This window comes from Coloeus monedula (genome assembly GCF_965178545.1).
Source record: "Coloeus monedula genome assembly, chromosome: 2".
In the NCBI taxonomy this organism is placed as follows: Eukaryota; Metazoa; Chordata; class Aves; order Passeriformes; family Corvidae; genus Coloeus; species Coloeus monedula.
Window position 1 is genome coordinate 64,506,212 of NC_138782.1, and position 19,120 is coordinate 64,525,331.

The 19,120-nt window shown below is 38.4% G+C and overlaps 1 protein-coding gene across 1 annotated transcript in view; it reads right to left on the reverse strand.

Moving 5' to 3' along the window:
- Window positions 1-1,223: 1,223 nt before the first annotated feature.
- TMEM200A (transmembrane protein 200A) overlaps window positions 1,224-19,120 on the reverse strand; it is a 51,526-nt gene continuing 33,629 nt past the window's right edge. Inside the window, exon 2 of the mRNA XM_082302436.1 lies at window positions 1,224-3,395. Coding sequence (XP_082158562.1) covers window positions 1,904-3,379 — 1,476 coding nt within the window. The 5' untranslated portion in view covers window positions 3,380-3,395 and the 3' untranslated portion in view covers window positions 1,224-1,903. The remainder of the gene's footprint in view (window positions 3,396-19,120) is intronic.

Consider the following 19,120-nt stretch of genomic DNA (forward strand, 5'->3'; position numbering starts at 1 on the left):
AAACCACTTTGAATTCATTTCACATTACATGGGTCAAAAAAGCATTCAGCCTTTCCATGTGTAGACATGTCACTGAAATCAATTAGGCATGAAGAAGTATCTAGTGGCAGGCTAATAATTTTGGCTTGATGTTGTATACAATATTATGATACAATATTATACTTTGAGATGTAAGATTTGAGATCATAGAAGAAAAAAACAGGTCTTACGATGGATATGTGCAGAGAGACATTTTATTGCAAAAAATAGCAAATGTCTTAAGAACACAAACCAGAGAGTTATTAAAAGCTTCATAGCAAAATATTCAGCCAACTCTGTTACAATATATAGGCTTGAGGTTCTAACAGTTGACACTATGCCTCAACTCACTGAGCAAGTAATGCTCCTGATACATAAACATTGCGCAGTTGAAATACGGAGCTGAATATTAAAAAAAAAAAAAAAAAAGAGAGAGGGTATTTTGTCCTTGATCTTTCATAATCAAAGTAATTGAGAAATTACAACATTTTAACAAGCTTGATTCTTTTTGGGAAAAGCCATTAAAAATAATTCCTGAGTATTTAGGGTAAGAGAATATATCAAATCCGACCAATTAAGACCAACATCCTGTTGGGTGAACCTTGCAGCTTGAAGTGACATTCTCTAGCGTGGCTGTCATGGCAGGATCATGGCCTAAGCGGCTTAATGGAATACATGAAAACCTTCTGACATGCACATTCCAATTCTCCTTTTCTTTAGAAATAGCCTACAACTGTCAACTGTGAAGCTTGCTTTGCTGAGGAAAACACTGTTTTAAATGTCAATTCCTTTTGCAAAACCTTGTAATGCAAATTGACACAGCTATGCCTTCAGTGAACCATCACACCAGTAATTATGTGAAATACATAAACCAAAATTTAGGCTTTCATACTATGTTAGTATACATATTGAATTGTATGCTTTGTATCAGTATTTTGAACATAGAGATCTAGCTATTCAGCATCTTGTTATTGTAATGAGAGGCAGTATATTAATTTTCCATTATTGTCTTCAGATGCAAGTTAAAATATCATCTTATTATACACCATGTTTCTAAAATCCTGTTGGCATTCATCAGCTTCCTATGATTTTAATTGAATCCTTCTATTTTGATTTTAAAACTGCTGCCAATCTAAACTGATTTAGAGAATTAATCCCAGAAAAAAATTCAGATTTCTTACTTTATATATGCTTTTCCAGAATTACAAGATTAAATTACAATGGATGTAGAAAGATGATTGTACAAAGCATAGTTAATAATTCACAACACTGGTATTCAGCTTGATCAATTACAATTAACTCACAAAAATGGTTTTAATTATATCCACTCTTTTCTATCCACCCACCCCAGTATGTAAACAAGGTTCTCACAATGACAATGGCAAGACTGCAGTTGCTGAGATGTACTGCATGTGAAAGACAACACCTAGGAATAAAGGCCTGGATTTGACAATTCCAGTACATGCTCCTGCTCACTTCCCATTCTAGACCACAAGACTGCTACTTTCAGTCTCTGGCAGTCTTTAAATCAAGAGAACATACAGGTAAATTGAGCTTTTTTCCTAATGCACTCTCCTGGAGTAGAACTGGTGAAAAGTAACATGCTTATACAGAACAAAAGAGATAATGACTTGGGAATAATTGGAATCAGTCGTAACAAAACTGTCCAAGCAATGGTAATGCACAGTATTGCAGCTGTGTTACTAAGACAAGAAACTCTTGGTATTACAAAGATGAAGATCTCTGTTTGCACAAGCCAATTTTAATGGGCTATTAAGCATTTGGTTAAGAACAGGCTTGTACAGTCTCATTGAAAAGGAAACACTTGTCAAAATGCTTTTTTTAAAAAATACCATATGACATCTTCTAAATTGCAATTTAAATATTAAAATCTTGTTTCAGAAGTTCCTCGCTTCAGGTTGTTACTCAAAAACTCATCATGTTCAAAACTCAAATTATTATGAGATCTTGATATCATGAGAAGCTTTTCCTTATTAGTAAAGTCTTTCTTGACTGCTGCTTGTGGCACAAGTAACCTATCCATCGGGTCCTCCTTGTTTTCTAGTTTCATATAGCCTTTACTGTTGCTCCGATCCAGTCTGGGCCAGCTGGGGTGTTTCCTTTGTTCAGCTTGGACAGTGAGTGTAGACGGACCCCTGTCCAAGTCCAGGGACTTAGAATGTGAAGACAGAAGATGCAAAGATGTGTTGGAACCAAACTGTTTCCTGGCAGCACCAGGAGATAAAAGCTTTCCTGTGCTTGGTCCGACAGTCATAGAAGATTTGAACGGATCCGATGGAGTGTCCACAAAAGAATTGTGTCGTGGCAGCATGGAACCGGCCGGTCTGTAGGATTCATTGGTATCAGTTAGAGGAATGGCCAGAGAATCCATTGACAGATTTCTAGACTGACTCCTGGTGATCTCTGAGTCCTCAGTTATGTTGTCTATACTGGGTTCATCAATAACACAGTTATTCAGTTTAATTACTGGCAGTGTGAAAGCACTAATGGAAGAAGATACAATGGATTTTGTTTCACACTTTATAGAGTTAGTGTTTTTGTCATCTGAAGCTTTGCTGGGGTGAGGGTAAAGTCCAAAGACTGAACCAGACTGCTCAGCCAGCAGAGGTGGCAAGAGGCTACTAGTGGTCCTATCTTCATTTAGGGTAATCTCATCTTCTTCAGCAGAACTATCCATTCTAAGATTACTCTTGAAGCCAGAGAAAGGCGCAACCGTGTTCGCAGCCAGCCGTGACGCACAGGAGCTCCCGCTGTGCCGGAGTTCTCCTTCCCCCAACAAGCCAGTGAAGGCACCACTCAGCTGCTTTTGTTCCCTGATCCTCAGGGTGTGGATGTCTATTACAGTGGAGTATATGTCTCTCATGTGTATTATTTTTGTTTCCTTGTCACGGTTTTCATGCAGAATGGCATTCGCACAAATAAAAATGAAGATTCCAATGCCCATAGTGAAAGGGCCCAGCATTTTCATCTTATCCGAGTGCACATGCTGTTCAAAGAAGCGAAGTAAAATGCTTCCTTGGCTTCGCAGAGTCCGGGTTCCATTTAGAGATGGATTACCTTCAGATCCTAACAGCCGTTCCTTCTGGGGCCAGTATCCAAGGATGGCCATTGCAATTCCAAAGAATGCGATAAGCACTCCTAAAACAAGAAAGAATCCCGATGGAGAATAGAGACGGATTTTGCCCCTGACAATTACTACATCTGTCCTGGGCCGGCGTCTCACTGGTTTCTTCTCCTCAGGAACTGGTGCTCCGGCAAGATTTACATGTTGCTGAGATCTGGCAGAGTCTTGCCTTTTTAAGGCAGCCAGTCCTGTTATGACTCCTCCGGTTGCTATCATAGTTCTATGTTGTGCCCTGGAAAAAAAAAGAAGAAAAAGCAGAAATGTTGAGGCAAGCAAAGGTTGTCTCTACAAATATAAATAGCATTTTCTTAATATGCAGGTATTTCTTGATAACTGAAACGCTCCTATGACTATAAAAAAGCTACTACTATAGTTCCAGTTGTGACAAAGTAGCAGTTTTGAGATTCACATGGTATCCTAAAAAAAATAATTTTCCAGAAGTCCTTTTTCACTGTAAATATAGATAATAAAGCTTCCATCAGTGATACAGAAAGTAAAGCTAGTGCTCTTAGTGGTATATATCAGGACTAAAGATAAAATATTCAGAAGTCTTAACAGATAATTTGTCTGGACTGGTCTGCAGTAAAATCAATAACACCTTGTTGATAATTTTAGCACTTTAGCTACTAGTTCTTTTTAAAACTTCTGACACACAGTGACTGTGAATACAGTTCATTCTACATTTCCCCTTTAAGAGATCTTTCCTGATAGATTTCAGCATATATTCATACATATTTATTACAGTATTTAAATAAGCTTTTACTAAGTCTATTCAGATTTCCTGAGTTTCAGCTAGAGAATAATTTTTGCCTTTCCTAATACAGCTGATCTTCACATATCTATTTTTTCTCCCTTGTTTGCTCCTCTTGGACTACAGGTGAAAAACCTCTGTTAAGTTTTATCAGACAAGAAATTTTAATAAAATTCAAATAGATAATTTCGAAATTTCTTAGCTTTATGAGGAAATTTTATTTCATTTTAGACTTACTTTGGTACCTGGTTGCCTATTACATGAGAAACATTAACCAGCATGGGTTTAAAAGAGAAAGTCATATTTGATAGTTTTTTATGAGCGAAAGTAACAAACGGAACAACACAGTTCAGGATAATTCTATTTTACAAGGCATCTTTGACTCAAAACTAGTTTCTGAGCTTAATTAATTAGTATTAGAATTAATGAGAGATGACATTATAGAGTAAAATTAGGATACTATAAGCTAGTTATGAAAAAATTATGTCCTCTTTAATAGTGTTATTATGCTCAGAGATAAAGGCTGACAGCCTGTTGCAGAGAAAAAGGCTCTGTGTCAAGTCTGGGGGCGGTTTAAGAAGCAAAACTGAAGTGGGACTGGGTGAACAAAGTGAGGTGCTGAAAAGCGGAGGTACAGCAAATTGGTGACTGCTTGCAATTTACAGGCAATGATTTTCATCAGATCTCTCAAACTTGTCATTTTGTTTGAAATTTTAGCAGTGCAGTCATGGGAAAAAAACTATTAGATCTCTTGTGTTAGGAGAAACAGACAGACTGTTATGATACGACACTATCACAGATTTCCAACACTGCAAGCAGGTGTCACATAAGCACATCTACAAACAGCAATCAGCCCATCCCACCCAATAGGAACTTGATTATGCAATTAATATGGAATTTGAGATAGGTGGCCAACTGGAAGGAAATTGGAAACAGCAATTCAGATGACAGACAGAAAGACTAACAACCTGAACTCCCTCCTTGCACCCTCACTGTTAAAGGACAGAGGGCTTCCTCTCTTTCTGAGAAACCTTTCCTTTACAAAGGAAAGACTTGAAAAGGTCTAGGCTGCTAAGTATACTGCATTTTCTGAATTTTTGCAAAAGAAATTCATGACATTATTCCAAAAATTTCAGAAATTTCACTTGTACTCTCAGGTTTCATGCTCATAATCTCTCTGGGAATTCTCAGGCTTTGCAATTCATTTCCCTTTTTGATGCTACCTGGACAATTTCCATACTTCAGTGGAAATTAATGTCTTGAATGCTTCTTAAAAATACTTTTTTTTTTAAGATAACAATTTTAAAATACTCCAAAGAAAGTTATTTGACACTGATAGTCTTTCAAACTTTCTCATGTGCTTACATGTTTACGGGCTTCTGCCAAAACAAAAGTTCATTATTCCGTAAAACAATGTTTTGAATATCTGTGGACAGAAATAAACAGGACTGAGTCATTATAAAAGATGTTGCATTTTTTCATGACTCAATTAAATGTAATTAGTTTTCTCTATGAAATAAATTAAGACAATTATGGCACATCTTTACTGAAATGAAAAATCACTTAGCTATAATCTAGTTTGTTCCATTAATCTTTTACAATTGCCAGACCTTTGTGGCGAACAAAGAGTTTCCACATTCATGTGGTATTTTACAGGCACACATGAACCCACTCTGTTCCTTCTCAAGGCTACCAAGGAAGTGCACAGGTACAGCAGTTTAGTGCTAAATTCACACTGTGCCTGTTGGCAGGATTTGTTATTTTGTGTACTGTTCTGGGCTTATCACAGCTACCTGAGTTACACCAAAGGCTGAACAGAATAAGCTTACACCAACTTGCTAAATATTTTAAACATACCTCTAGCAAGAGCTCCCCTGTAACTGAAAAGTAGAGCAAGTAAAAACATGCTTAGGAATTACATCTTGGGGTATGCTTCTGTAGAAAGTTCTCATTTGCAAATTTTGCAGAAATTGGGGAACCATATCTCAATTTCATTACTTGAAGGACAGAAATTGAGATTTCTAAAAGTGAGAGAGAAAGCAAGATCTCTCAAAGCACACAGCTGGCTTCCAAACCATTCTATGGTACTATGATTTCAGGGGAACATGTTCCTCTGTTCATTTAACCTGCATCAGATATGGGGCTCAGGGGAGAAAAAGTCTGGCTGCCAAGATACAAGCAAATTTTGTACATAGAAATTTTCGTATTTCTTGAGTTCATGTCAAATATTATTATACTTTCTTTCATGGAAAAAATCACAGTCAGGCTTATAAATAATAATTTGTAATAAGCCAATTTTGATTTCTTCTGCATCTAAAAAAATCAACAGTGTTAAAATACATAATGGTATGAGATGGTTTCACTTCATGCTGACAGCTTTACCAAAACCAGTTACAATGAAGTGCATATTAAGATGAAAATCAAATTTTAGAAAATATTGTATTTATAGACATTGTAAAATATGATTTATTCTGCAAATCTGTTTAGTTTTGTGACATACCAGCCATAATATGAGTGCTGCTCATTAAACACTGCTTCTCTTATTTAACTTAGTACAGTGATTATTTTTAGTTTTATCCTGAAGTCTGAATTCAAGGTTCTAAACAAGCAAAGACTTAGAAGACTTTTACTCAGAGGTAAATGAAGATTATGCTAAGAGCTCAGACAGCATCTCTTTGGTGGCACTGTGAATGATACATGTTGGCTCTTCAAGGAAACAAGTATTGGTAAAATGGATGTGGAATACAGAACAAAAAGAAAGGGACATGCCTGTAATTCATTTTATAAAACATAACCATCTCGCTGATACAAAAGCACCAGAGCTGCCAAGCTCCTTTTGAAGAACAAAGTGTTGAGCAGCTCTCTAACTTCGTCACTGCTCAGTTTGTTTTATCTTCAGTGAGAACACAGGGGCCAAAGGCCTGGACACCTTAGGGGTTTAGTCCTGAAAGAAGCAGTGGCCCACATTTACCTCTACATTGATCTTAACTTTGCTTCATGCTGTTGTTACAGAGCAGCTCTGACACTAGCGTTGCCAGCCACTCAAAGATCATCCATGGAAAGCCCATCTCAGCAGAGATCCTGTGAAGCAGCTCCTGATCACTCTCACTCCCTTGGCATTATTTGCACAGAGAATGATTCAGGCTCTTGACAATTCACTTGTAACCTCTTCAATGACCACTAGCAAGATTTACCTTGGCCTTTCATCCGGGACACAGGCTAAACACAGTCCTCTGCATCTGGAGATGCTTTAAAAAAAAATCCAGCAACAGACAGAGCAAGAGGTAGCTACGTGCCCCTTTAGTATCAAGAAAGGATGGACGCTTAAGCAGAAACTACTGGTAACGAGCCATGCAGCAAGGACAGAGAAATGGAGACAAAGGGAAAGAGCTGCATAAATGTGGTGGGGACACCAGGTCCTCCGCAAAGGTGCTCTGTCACTGCCCTCCTGAAGTGGATGGGGGAGAGAAAATATAACAAAAGGCCTGTGGATTGAGATCAGGACAGTTCACTCACCCATGGCCATCATGGGCAAAACAGCTTGAGAAAATTAGTTTATTACCAATCAAATCTGTGCAGGATGATCAAAAATAAAACAAAATCTTAAAAACACCTCCCCTCTCACACTTCTCCGTTCTTGGGCTCAGCTTCCCTCCCTGAATACTCCACCTCCTCCCCACAGCAGTGCAGGGGGACAGGGGATGGGGGTTGCAGTCATGGGTTCGCAGTCACTTCAACATGTGTCATCTCTGCTGCTTCCTCCTCAGGGGGAGGACTCCTTGCACTCTCACTCTGTTCCACCGTATGGTCCTTCCCAAAGGATGCATTCCTTCAGGTACAGACTGCTCCACCATGGGACCACCAAGGGGTCACAAATCTTTGTCAGCAAAACTCCAGCATGGGCTCCTCTCTCCAAAGGACCACAGGTCCTGACAGGAGCCTGCTCCAGCATGGACTTCCCACAGGGTCACAGCCTCCTTTGGGCATCCACCTGCATCAGGTGGATCTCTGCTGCCCTGTGGACCTCCATACGCTGCAGGGGAACATCCTGACTCGCTGTGGTCTTCACAGGATGCAGGGGAATCTCTCCTCTGGTACCTGAAGCACCTCCTCCCCCTCCTCCTTCACTCATCTTTGGGTCTGCAGGGCTTTTCCTCTCACATATTCTCAGTCCTCTGGCTGCAGTTGCCTTTTTTTTTTCCCCCTTCCTAAATCTGTCATCCCAGAGGTGCTACCACCACTGCTGATGGGCTTAGCATTGGCCAGTGGCGTGTCCATCTTGGAGCTGACTGGCATGTCTATTGGACAAAGGGGAAGTTTCCAGAGGCTTCCCGCAGAAACCACCCCTGTAGCCCCCCACTACCAAAATCTGCCACACAAACCCAATACAGTAACATCTGCAAAAGTATGTGTAAGTAAGGAGCCATGAGAGGGGCTGCTGCCCATCTAAGCAGAGAACAGCAGGGCCAGAGAAATAAATTAAAGCAGGAAGTTTGCAGACATGACACAAAATGGGAAATGATATAACAAGTGTCATGCTGGGATGTGGAGTGACATTGGCTTTTTCCTTATATTACATTGGCTACACAGGCCAAGGATGCCAGAGAGGCTGGAATGGATTCTCCTTTATCATCTCTCCATATGGGAAAAGGTTGTTCAGATGCTCAAGGAAAAGCCGTCACAAAGGAAACTTGAAAATGAGGGTAAAACCAGCTTTCACAAAACAGTATGCTGTGAGTAACCATGAGACTTACATTTGCCAAGCAAAATATGAGATATTTTTCTAAAAAAGTCAGAAAGTCAAACAATTCAATCAGCAAATAAATGGTAGATTCACCCTCTGACACAGAGGTAAGGCCTAGGTAAATTATCATAGACAAACTGTAGTTAGCACAGGTGGATGAGAATCCTTCTCTTCTACCAGGACATCAGGCTATCACTGATGATGGGACACAAATAGGGTGTATTTATGCCGTTACCATTATTCATCTAACACTTGACTTGACAGACATATGACTGATATACAGACATTCCTGCCAGCCTAGACAAAGGAAGAGAGAGGCAGGGGGCAGCTGACCTGGGGACTTGCTAGAGTAGCTGCAGAGCACAGAGCAACTGGCTGCAATGGATTTCATGGCATGTTCTAGAAGCTCCAACTAACTTCTCCTCACTCCCCTACTATTTATTTCTCTCTTTGACCTAAGAGACCACCACCTTAATACCCATCTTTCCTGCCTAATGACTAGCTTCACCACAACTGTACTGCTGCCAAGTAACTTTTTTTTCAGAGATTGTCTAACTATTAAAAATCTAATTAATCTCTCAGCAACTATTATCAACTCTCAACTTGCAGTAAGCTTTAAAGCTTGAGGCTTCTACTTTAAATGCCTGAAATCTAATGCCTTATCTAATTTGTTCAACTATTTTGGTACTGTGTAAGTTATTACTTCTACCTACAAATTATTCTTTTGAATACATGCATAATAATTTGAATTATACAGAGATCTTACACTTAATTTTAAATTCTTCCCAGCAAAGATGGGAAGCAAACTAAAGATTACCACTATCTTTTTTCCTAATGTTTTATTCCAGATACATTTCAGTGTCTCTTACTACTTAAAATCTTTGCATGACAACCTCACTTGCATAAATATTTCTTTTTTTCTCATTTATTCTTTGAAAAATGACTGAAAATTATGTGAAATTATCAGAACTGTACATTCCCTGTAGTTTATGTAAAGTTTTCTGAAAAGTTCAGTTCTTGTGTATCAGCAAAAAATTAAACATTACTGCAATAAGAAGTAGTGTGTGACAGAATCTGATTTCTATTACTGTAGCATTTCCTATCCGACTATTTCAGCTTATGAGGAAATTTATTTCCCAACTAATGATAAATAAATTATTTGTTATCATTTAAGGGACTAAATTTCAAATTTTAACAAGAACACAAATTTTAATATAATGGAAAGTTTCTTTCACCTTTGATAAACCTAAAGTCCCAGAAATGAAGGAGGTGACAGACTGTTTACTCATAAAATATTTCTCATAATCAAGAATGCAAATGACAAAATCATAAGAGAAATTATGACATAACTGAGTAAACAAATCAATATTCAGCTGTATTTAACACATCTATACTTTCTCTTGATGAAAAATGTATACATGTCAATATGCTATCTGTGCATAAAGGTTGTCATCTGGTACAATCTATTCTATTCCAAGGGTAAAAATATCCAACTTTATAGGCCCAGAGGGATTAATCATTCTGGTAGAGATAGTACAGCAATAGCCAAACAGAGAGTAGTCCCACAAGAAGCAAAGAAAACCATCTCAAATTACATTTTTATTTAGCAGTAGTTTTTTATTTAGCAGAGTTTAACAAGCAGCCCCCTCCAACTGCCCAGCACACAAGCAGGACCACCTTATGATGCATCTCCCTCCTCTTACCCATTCATCAAAACATGACCTGGCTAAGCAGATTAAAAAACAAAGCAAGCAAGCAAAAGTCATCTTTTGCATTCATGTTTATGGGGTATTTTAAGTGCACTTTAACTGACAATAGGTGAGAAGAAATCATGTCGAAAAAAATCTCCGTGACTTCAGCTGATATTTCAAAGTCATGCCAGCAAAAGACAAGGATGTGACATTTAAAACATTAAAGCTTTGAAATTTCCAGCTGAATTCAACCCATTTGGGTTCAAATTCCCTTTAATGGTGTCTCTTCTAGGCTGTGAAGGGATAAACTTAGGGACTAATCACGCCCTTTTAACTTCCTGGTTGCCCATCAGCTTGTGGTAGGCAGGCCTAATCATGCAAGCAGTTCCACAGCACAAAAAACCAACAGCAAGCTGCCCACAGGTCAGGCAAGGCAAGAGCACCAGGGTGTCCAAGGGGCAGCAGTAGGCAGAAAGTCCACTGCAGACATTAAAAGATGAAGTTCCCTAGATGTTGGTAGACCATGCAGCTGTATCAAACAGACTGTATTGGCTTTACAATAGTACCATATTAAACTAAAATCTTTGCAATCATAACTGAAAAATAAAAGCTTGCTACTAAGGACACATCTGACAGGAAATCTGAAGTCTGACAGTGATCCAGTTATTTTAAAAATCTAGATCTGGCAGTGGTTTTCAAATCTGCACTGCACTGGTTGAAGCAAGACCACGGGGGCCCAGCAGTTACCTCTGCAGAATCTGTGAAAGACAACTAGGCATGGCACATCAGAACCTTCTCATTGTTCTACTCTACAAATTTGGGAACTCAAACAAACTAAGAAAGGAAAATGAATTTTTAAAAAACAAGTCCAGGCTTTAATGAGAGTTATGAGATCTCATTTTTATACATATTTCTATAACTATACTGTGCCATTTTGAAACACATGAAAAGATGTACCTCTCTATCAAAGTGACTTTGATGCAAATTTCAGTTGTGGCAGGTATTTGAAGGAGAGACGTTGAATCCACAGTGGATATATCAAACCTCTATTTGGACTCAAATTCATTCTGTTTCATTAGTAAATCTGGACCATGGCACTCCCAATCATGATCATTATGACAGTCCACTGCCTTGTATTAAAGCACAGCAAGGAAAGTATAAGTATGCCTGTGAGTAACCTAACTTCCTAACCTAGCTTTCCTTAAGCTGTTATGTATGCAGACTAAGTGTCTGCATAACGACTCAGTGGAAAGGTTATAAAATTACACCAAATCACAGCAATTAAAATAAGAAAGACTTGACCCTCCACTATTATTTGGAGGGAAAGAAATAAAATGCCAATCAAAAGAAAAAAATCCCATACCAAACCACCAAACTAGTCTAATAAAGTTATACTTAATTACTATTAAGTAATTTTCTCAACTGTACAAGGACCAGAAGTTATTTACAAAGATACAACTGATCAATACCCAAACCTTTACAGCGATTCAGTTTGTGTTGGTAGTAATACAACCCTCCCTTTCCTTTGGAACTCTTTTTTCTGCCTCAGGGGGAGAAGGTTCCTTCCTTTATCCAGTTTGCACCTCTTGTGTGTTTCATTGTCTCATGTCCTAACACCATCTGCTTGGCTCTGGCTTCTTGATCACCCCTCTGTAGGGTACTGAGGGTTGTTGCTTGGTCCTCCCAGAGCCGCCTCTTCTCCAGGGCTGAATCCGCCCCCTCTCAGATCAGCCTGTTCTCAGGAGAAAGTTTCAGGTCCTGGCCTCCCTGGGGCCCCATGCTGAACTTGCTCCAGTCTGCAAACATCTTTCTTCACACTTTATTAATGTGAAACTCCTTTTTTTTTAAACCACCTGGGCTTTTATTTGGCTCTAAACTAACTTGAAATAATAAACCAATAACTAGGGAATTTGAACTTCAAAAATTGCAAACTTAGAAATACTGATAAATATAATTGTAGGGTAAGTGAGGATGCCTGTTACACAGATTTGGGGAGTGCTGTGACTCCATACTTTAAATCACAGTGAAAAAAATCCCTTTTGAATTACTTCATCACTTACCATATCTGCCACGTACATTAATCATTCCAACTATTATGCCAAGGTCAAATGTAAGGTGAACACCCAGCAATACTGCATAAAGAAGAATGCCTGAGCTGCTTATCCTCTTTGCTATTATTTCTCCTTCAGCCTGATCCTTTCATATACAGTAATTCTGTGCAAAATCAGCAACATTCAATATTGGCAGCATTACACAGAGCTCGTTAGCTACTCACAAAGGCACAGAACACACATCAAAGAGGGAAAGAAGGAACCTGAGTTTCTGTATTTTGTTTTCAAGATGCTGCTGTATGACTTGGCCTAGATTTGGTCTGCCAGCTTTTGCCTGGCCCAGTTGAACTCACTTTTAAATTTGTTCCATCCTCAACTATGTCTGCTGGCACACTGCAGTAGATCACGTGTGAGCATAGAGAAATTTGTGGATTTCACCTATGTAAAACTCACAAAACATAAGGTTGCTGCCAGGTATCCTATGTCTAGAACAGCTTTCCAGTCATTATACAGTGAACCAAACAATTCTCAGGTCACAAAACACCTGTCTCACACAGCGTAAACCCACCTGCCCCACCACTGCCATGTCCGATGTCCTGAATTCCCAGCTGAATTCCCAGCTGTCCATCTCCCTCTAGCTGTACTATCTTAATTAAAGTCCTAGATGATGGACTCAAGAAACCCCCGATCTCAGGCACTGGATGTACTTATTTGTGGAATGCTTACATAACCTCTGTATCCACTGTATTAAATTATCAGCAAATTTAGAGCTGTAACTTGTTTTTGGAAGTGTGAACCTATAAATTCTTTACTTATGCACAAAAATTTCCACTTCCTATGCACAGATACATCACATCTTGTTCTAAAATCTATTACAGAACTACAGCAAAAAGCAACAAGGAGCTAAAAAAAGACAGGGAAACAAAAATGGCAAGTAGCTTTACAAGATTTAAAGAAAAGTTGTTCAAAAGGCAATTGATTAATAGAGTTTTTGAATTTTCTTCCTAGAAGAAAAAATATCCACAGAATATGCACACAGGAAAATAAAAGCTGGATAATGAGGCTTTACTGTTGCTTTTATTTGCTTTCATTATCCAGTTTGTCAGAGTTTTTCTACTGATAAACAACTAGGGTTTTTTTAGCCTAAACTGAGCAAGGTGATAACTGCCCTTAATGACTGAAGTGACAAAATCTGTTCCCAAGCTATTTTAGCACTTTAGTTTGTGTAAACCCATTTTCTAGCAAAAATAGGTACTACAAATGGAAGCAGATATTGGCTATTTAGCCAAATACTTACAATTATTTTAGATACTTTTGTCCATTCAGGTTATTAGTGTTCATGTTCAGTAAACAGAAAACATCCTGCTTTATATATGTCTACAGGTGAGAGAAGTAGACTATTTTAAACCTTTTATGCCACGCAATCTGTCACTTTCAGTATCAACTGAAAGTAAATAATTTCATTGAAAATAATCACTTTATAAGCACAATATAATTTAAAACGTGTAAAAGAAGCATGTGGATATTTATGCATTTATTTTAGTTTGGGGTGTTTTTTCAGTTTTTATTTTTTAGACATTACCAATTATAAAAAGGAGCTTCTTTTAGAAGAAAGTGAAAATTTTGACATAATACTATAGACTTTCAACCCTACAACTGAAATCCAAAATGCACAGAAGTAATCTAAATTCTGAAGCAAGCTCACACAATGCAAATCAGAGTATAGACCAGTTATCAACCACAAGTCATGAAATAAATGTTATAAAGATCTCTATTGTTTCTGAAAGACTGAATTTGTACAACCAGAGTAAAATATATGTTCTCTGTCATCTACTGCAAAGAAAAGGCATGACTAAACACTCCAGGCTCAACATGCCAGATAAACTCAGTTTCCTAATAAAAAACAAACATGAAACAAGATTGGAAATGTTAGGAAATACCTTCATTTTCAAGCACTAGGATTGTTGGTTCTTCAATTCTTACACACAAAACTTTGAATAAGACAGTGACAGACACTTGGTGTGGAGGTAAAAGCACAGCAATGCTGGGGTGCCCTGGCTACCACTTACACTCACATATCATCCAGCTTAAGTAGCAATATGTTACTCTGATTTCATCAGAGGCAAAATCTCCAGCCTGGACACACACCTAATGTAGGATGCAAGCAGCTCTCAAGACCAAAGACCAAACAAATGTCCTTATCTGCACTACATGCTCAGTTAATCAAGTTAATTTGCAGGTTCTAACAACTGTAATTTCCCACTGCATACAAGTTCAGTGACTGTAAGATCAAATAGTACCAGGTACAAAATCAAGTAGGTATTTCACAGAAGGCTTAAGTAATACCCATATTAGATATGAAATAAAATCTATTTGCTCCACAGCTAAGATGTGTGAGCAACACTTTCCCCCTGACCTAGAAAATACTCCTGCTCTATAAAACATGCAAACTCAAAGGAGCAGGAGTTAGCATGCTGTGTTTATTGTCAAAAGACACCTAGGACCAATTTTTTAAACATAAAAGAGTCTAACTCTGAAGAGTACTTAGGTATCTACACTGTGTAGTTTTATCAAAAGATCTCAGTGTGTGATAGAGGTACAGAAGTCATGTTAAGTGCCCAACTTAACAGAACTTAAGGACCAAGGACCTAAGACCAAAAAGTAACTATGAAAGCCACAGACCTAGCCCTGCTACGTGTCCATTAAGCCTGGCAATGTAATTTTAAATTAGTGGCCAAGATACTTGTTTGGGAATTGAGGTGTCCCTAGTGCCAGGTCCCTCCACCAGCAGGAGACTATCTTCCATGTCATTAGTAAAGTCCATGCAAGGGGGTCTTTAGAAGAAGAACTGAAATTTGGGCTCCCTGAGCACCCCAGCCACAAGGTGTGAGTGTTTATATGGCCAAGAGGAGCATTTGCCATGGCACAACTGTGGCCCTAAGCTATCATTACACTTACCTTGTCTGTCATTTCCTTCTGAAATCTCTTCTGAAAACACAGGTCAGCGTTAGGATGTCTTTTACACTGAGCCTTCATGCAAGTTAATCTGCTCTGCCAAGTGGCAACACAAATCAGCCCCTCCTAAGGTTATTGTTGTTATAGCTAGCAAGGTCACAGTACCTGAGCTGTCACATTTAAATCACATTTGGTGATTCAGAGGTACAGGTGGACTCTTAGTTACAGCACCATTATAATCGTTCACAGGGGCAGAAAAATCAGTGTATGAGGTTTAGGTTATTCTATGCTAGCACACCAATTAGGCAATCACTATATCACAGCTATTATTAGGACATTAATAATGGAATAAAAATTTTCTTGGGTCTCAAGAATCCCAAAAAAATAAGCAAACTGGTTAGTATGATGCTATTTCCAGTATGTCAACAATAGTTTCAAATGCTAGATGCAGAAAAGGGATAGTCAAGCACTATTTCATAGAGAATGGCAAGCATAGTTCAAAAATACTTCTAGTATCCCACACAGTCAAACTTTTTTGCCTATTTATGGATGACAGAGGAATAAATTATTATTAAATTAACAGTAAACCTCAATTATGTCTTCAACTGCAGACTAGAATGATCCTGCCAGACATCCACATGGGGGCATCAGTAGAACCTGTAAGCATCCACACTGATACTCAGCCTATTGATGGGTAAATACAAGTTACAAAGTACACATAAGAGCAGCAGTTTCAAGACGTAGATTAGTATTTTACACGTGTAAAAAACCAGAAACGTCAATATGAAGGCATTTCTGTTATGCAGATTATCCATCACAAACAATTTCTTCTGTACTTGTAATCAGCTCCATTATCACTTGCATTACAATAACCAATCTCTTTGTATTACCCAAAACTAAGGGTTCTATGAACAGGAGGAACCCACTGGGAGCAAAGTAACCTATGAGTAGTGAGACACAAGAGAAAGACATGCTGAAATACTGTGGGCCAAATTTATGGAACTGCATCTTAAGCTTTGGTAGCAGAATTCACTTATACAAGATACATGACTTGCACAGTAAATCCCTTTTTTCTTTCACCATCAACAATCTGTGAACATTATTGGGGGTTAGAGTCAAACAATTCCTTGGTAGTACATGAAGAAAGGCCAGCTAAACCGAGCAGAGTAACTGCTACCTCCTTGCTTCTACTTGCTTCCAGAATGTCCAGGTGTTGCACACACAGGGGACTTCACATACAGCAAGTTGTGATCCTTAAAAGGTCTGCCTCCCTCACCTCAGACAGCTACATTCCATACTGCTGCCTACATTTCAAATATACAGTTTGTCCACAGGACCGAGTCCTCTGAAATATGGCAGAGTTGCTCTTACTTCATTTTACATCTAGGAATCAGTATATGTCCATTCTGCTATTTTGCAGAAAACCATCTCCCTCCAGTTGTTCCAGTTAGATTGAGTTCCTAACACAGAGCTTGTGGAACAGCAGGCTGCCAGGCCTCAGGAAAATTAGAATATTTCTAGCATATAGTAGTGCTAGCTAAAGCGCGGTGTCCTAGTTAAAGACCTGTTAATAGATGCATTGCTGATAGCATGCTGGCTTATCTGGTGTGCTGTGCATTTGCAGTGCCCTCCATTTGTGGAGTCTATATATCCATGTTTTAACACATTTGACCTACCCTGTAATTGCCCATGCAATTTAAAACATGATCTCAGTTGGCTCGTGTGATCATGCCAGATGTCAACACTGAGTGATACTAAGTAACAGCTTAATTTAGGAGGAAATGCAAACTATTATTAGCATGTACTGTAAGTTGCAATTTCTTCACAAAGGCTTGCAGTAATTTTTTCGCTCTTCAAGGTCCTCATTTACATTATTTCTATGTCCCCTCATGCCATTAATATTTTACTTACTTTGATTTAGCCGGGATATAGTCATTGTTAATTAAAGAGATAAATATCAGTTTACTTTAATGAATATTCTCCTGACTTACACAAAGCCAGCATAATGTTCAGAATCAAGCACTTACAAGTTAGGCACATTTAAACTAACATGAATGCATAACCACAATTATTTGAGGCACCTTGTTAAAAACTGTTGATCTGTGATACAAATATAGACAGCATAAACAACTAAGAGATGATTCCAACAAGAAGTTAGAAGTCCAGAAGACAGAAAATATAGTCAAGTTTTTCCAGTTAGTGTAAAATTTACATTTCTGGCTTTAGAATCTTCTCAGATAATCACAGAGCATTTGTAGCTATCAGTCAGTCTTGTATGTCTAAACATTTAGCCAAATTTCTGAATGCATTGCTGAGCAGAAAATACAGTAAGGGTCAGTAAACTCAGCAGAGCACTGAATGACAACAGATACAGTATGGGTTACTCTTTTTTCTTTTAAGAAACTACTGCAAAACTACCAGCTCTGTGCAAGAAAAGCAGGATGAAGAAATTGGGAGAGGGAGATTAAGCTGAAAGTGTAGTTACAGGAAGCTGTCAGCAGTTCACCATAAAGTTTTCAGTTCAGAGTGTAGGAGGAAGAGTGAAATACAATGTTACCAGTTAATTACTTTTTCTGTAGAAGGCTAGCAACGTGTGGCAAATTACTTCAAATGGATTCATTTAGACAGTTAAAGCAACAAGTAAAAACAACACTAAAATTATCTGTGCATATTTGAAGGCATTCACTAAAATTCACAGAAAATATACAGAGCACTTTAAAAAAAAATCTTTATTTATGACTCCTCTTTTCTCACAGTTGTGTTCAAAGGTCACAACTCAGTGCATGCTCTTCCTAGAGGAAATACGACAGCAATGCTAATGTAAGTATGGAGTAAGAGGCAGCATTAAAATACAACAGACATTATGGAACAGTTGGGACTGTCCGCATTAGTCCAGCCAGAGCATGCCTGAAGTGTAACCAGTGTCCAGCTTTGTGAGATACTGTCATAACGTGCTGATTCTGAAGACAGGGACTAATCTCTTTCACTTCCTTATGAAAGCCTCAAGGGCTTTGATTCTGCAGAAAAGATGCTTCCTAGAAAACCATGGGTAAAGTAAATGGGTTAGACAGCTGGATTAGTGTGTATATGTATATGTCTATATAAGAGTTCATTATGTGACCAAAATGTGAATCAAGTAATTACTACTTGTTCACGGCAATGAAAGTGCAGTAAGGCTTCAATAAGCCAGACACCTGATAAAGTAAAAGCACAGCTGTTATTTTTTTCTGAAACTGTGCCCAAGAATTAGCAGAGCAAATATCAAAAGGAAAAAGTTCTGTACAACTGAGCTCATGAACTGAGCCTGACATTTGAAATAGTGGCTGATAGAGCTGCAAACATTGAGGACCACACAAAGTGAATAAAGAGGTAGAGAAGCATGCAGAAAGATGAACCAGATCATGCAACTATGCGCGAACAGCCTGGAATGTCAGAGATAGACAGAATGTAATTAAACCAAGGCAAACGCCAAAAAATTAAGATAACAAATGCAAACATACTAGGAAGCAAGGAAAAATCAAACCAACAAAGATACCTATGCAAGCAATGAAAAAACATGACAGATGATAATAAAATCAAAAGGAAAAGTAAAAAAAGCATCTGGTTATGAGAACTGTTTGATTTGTAGGAAATATGTAAGGTCTGTGGGAGTTAACTAGTCAGATACACTTGCAGCTTCTGGCAGATTTGGCAGCTGATCACATCCTCCAGGTTCAACTGGAGGACAAGATTTTACAGAACAAGATTCTCCTTTTCCTTTCAGAT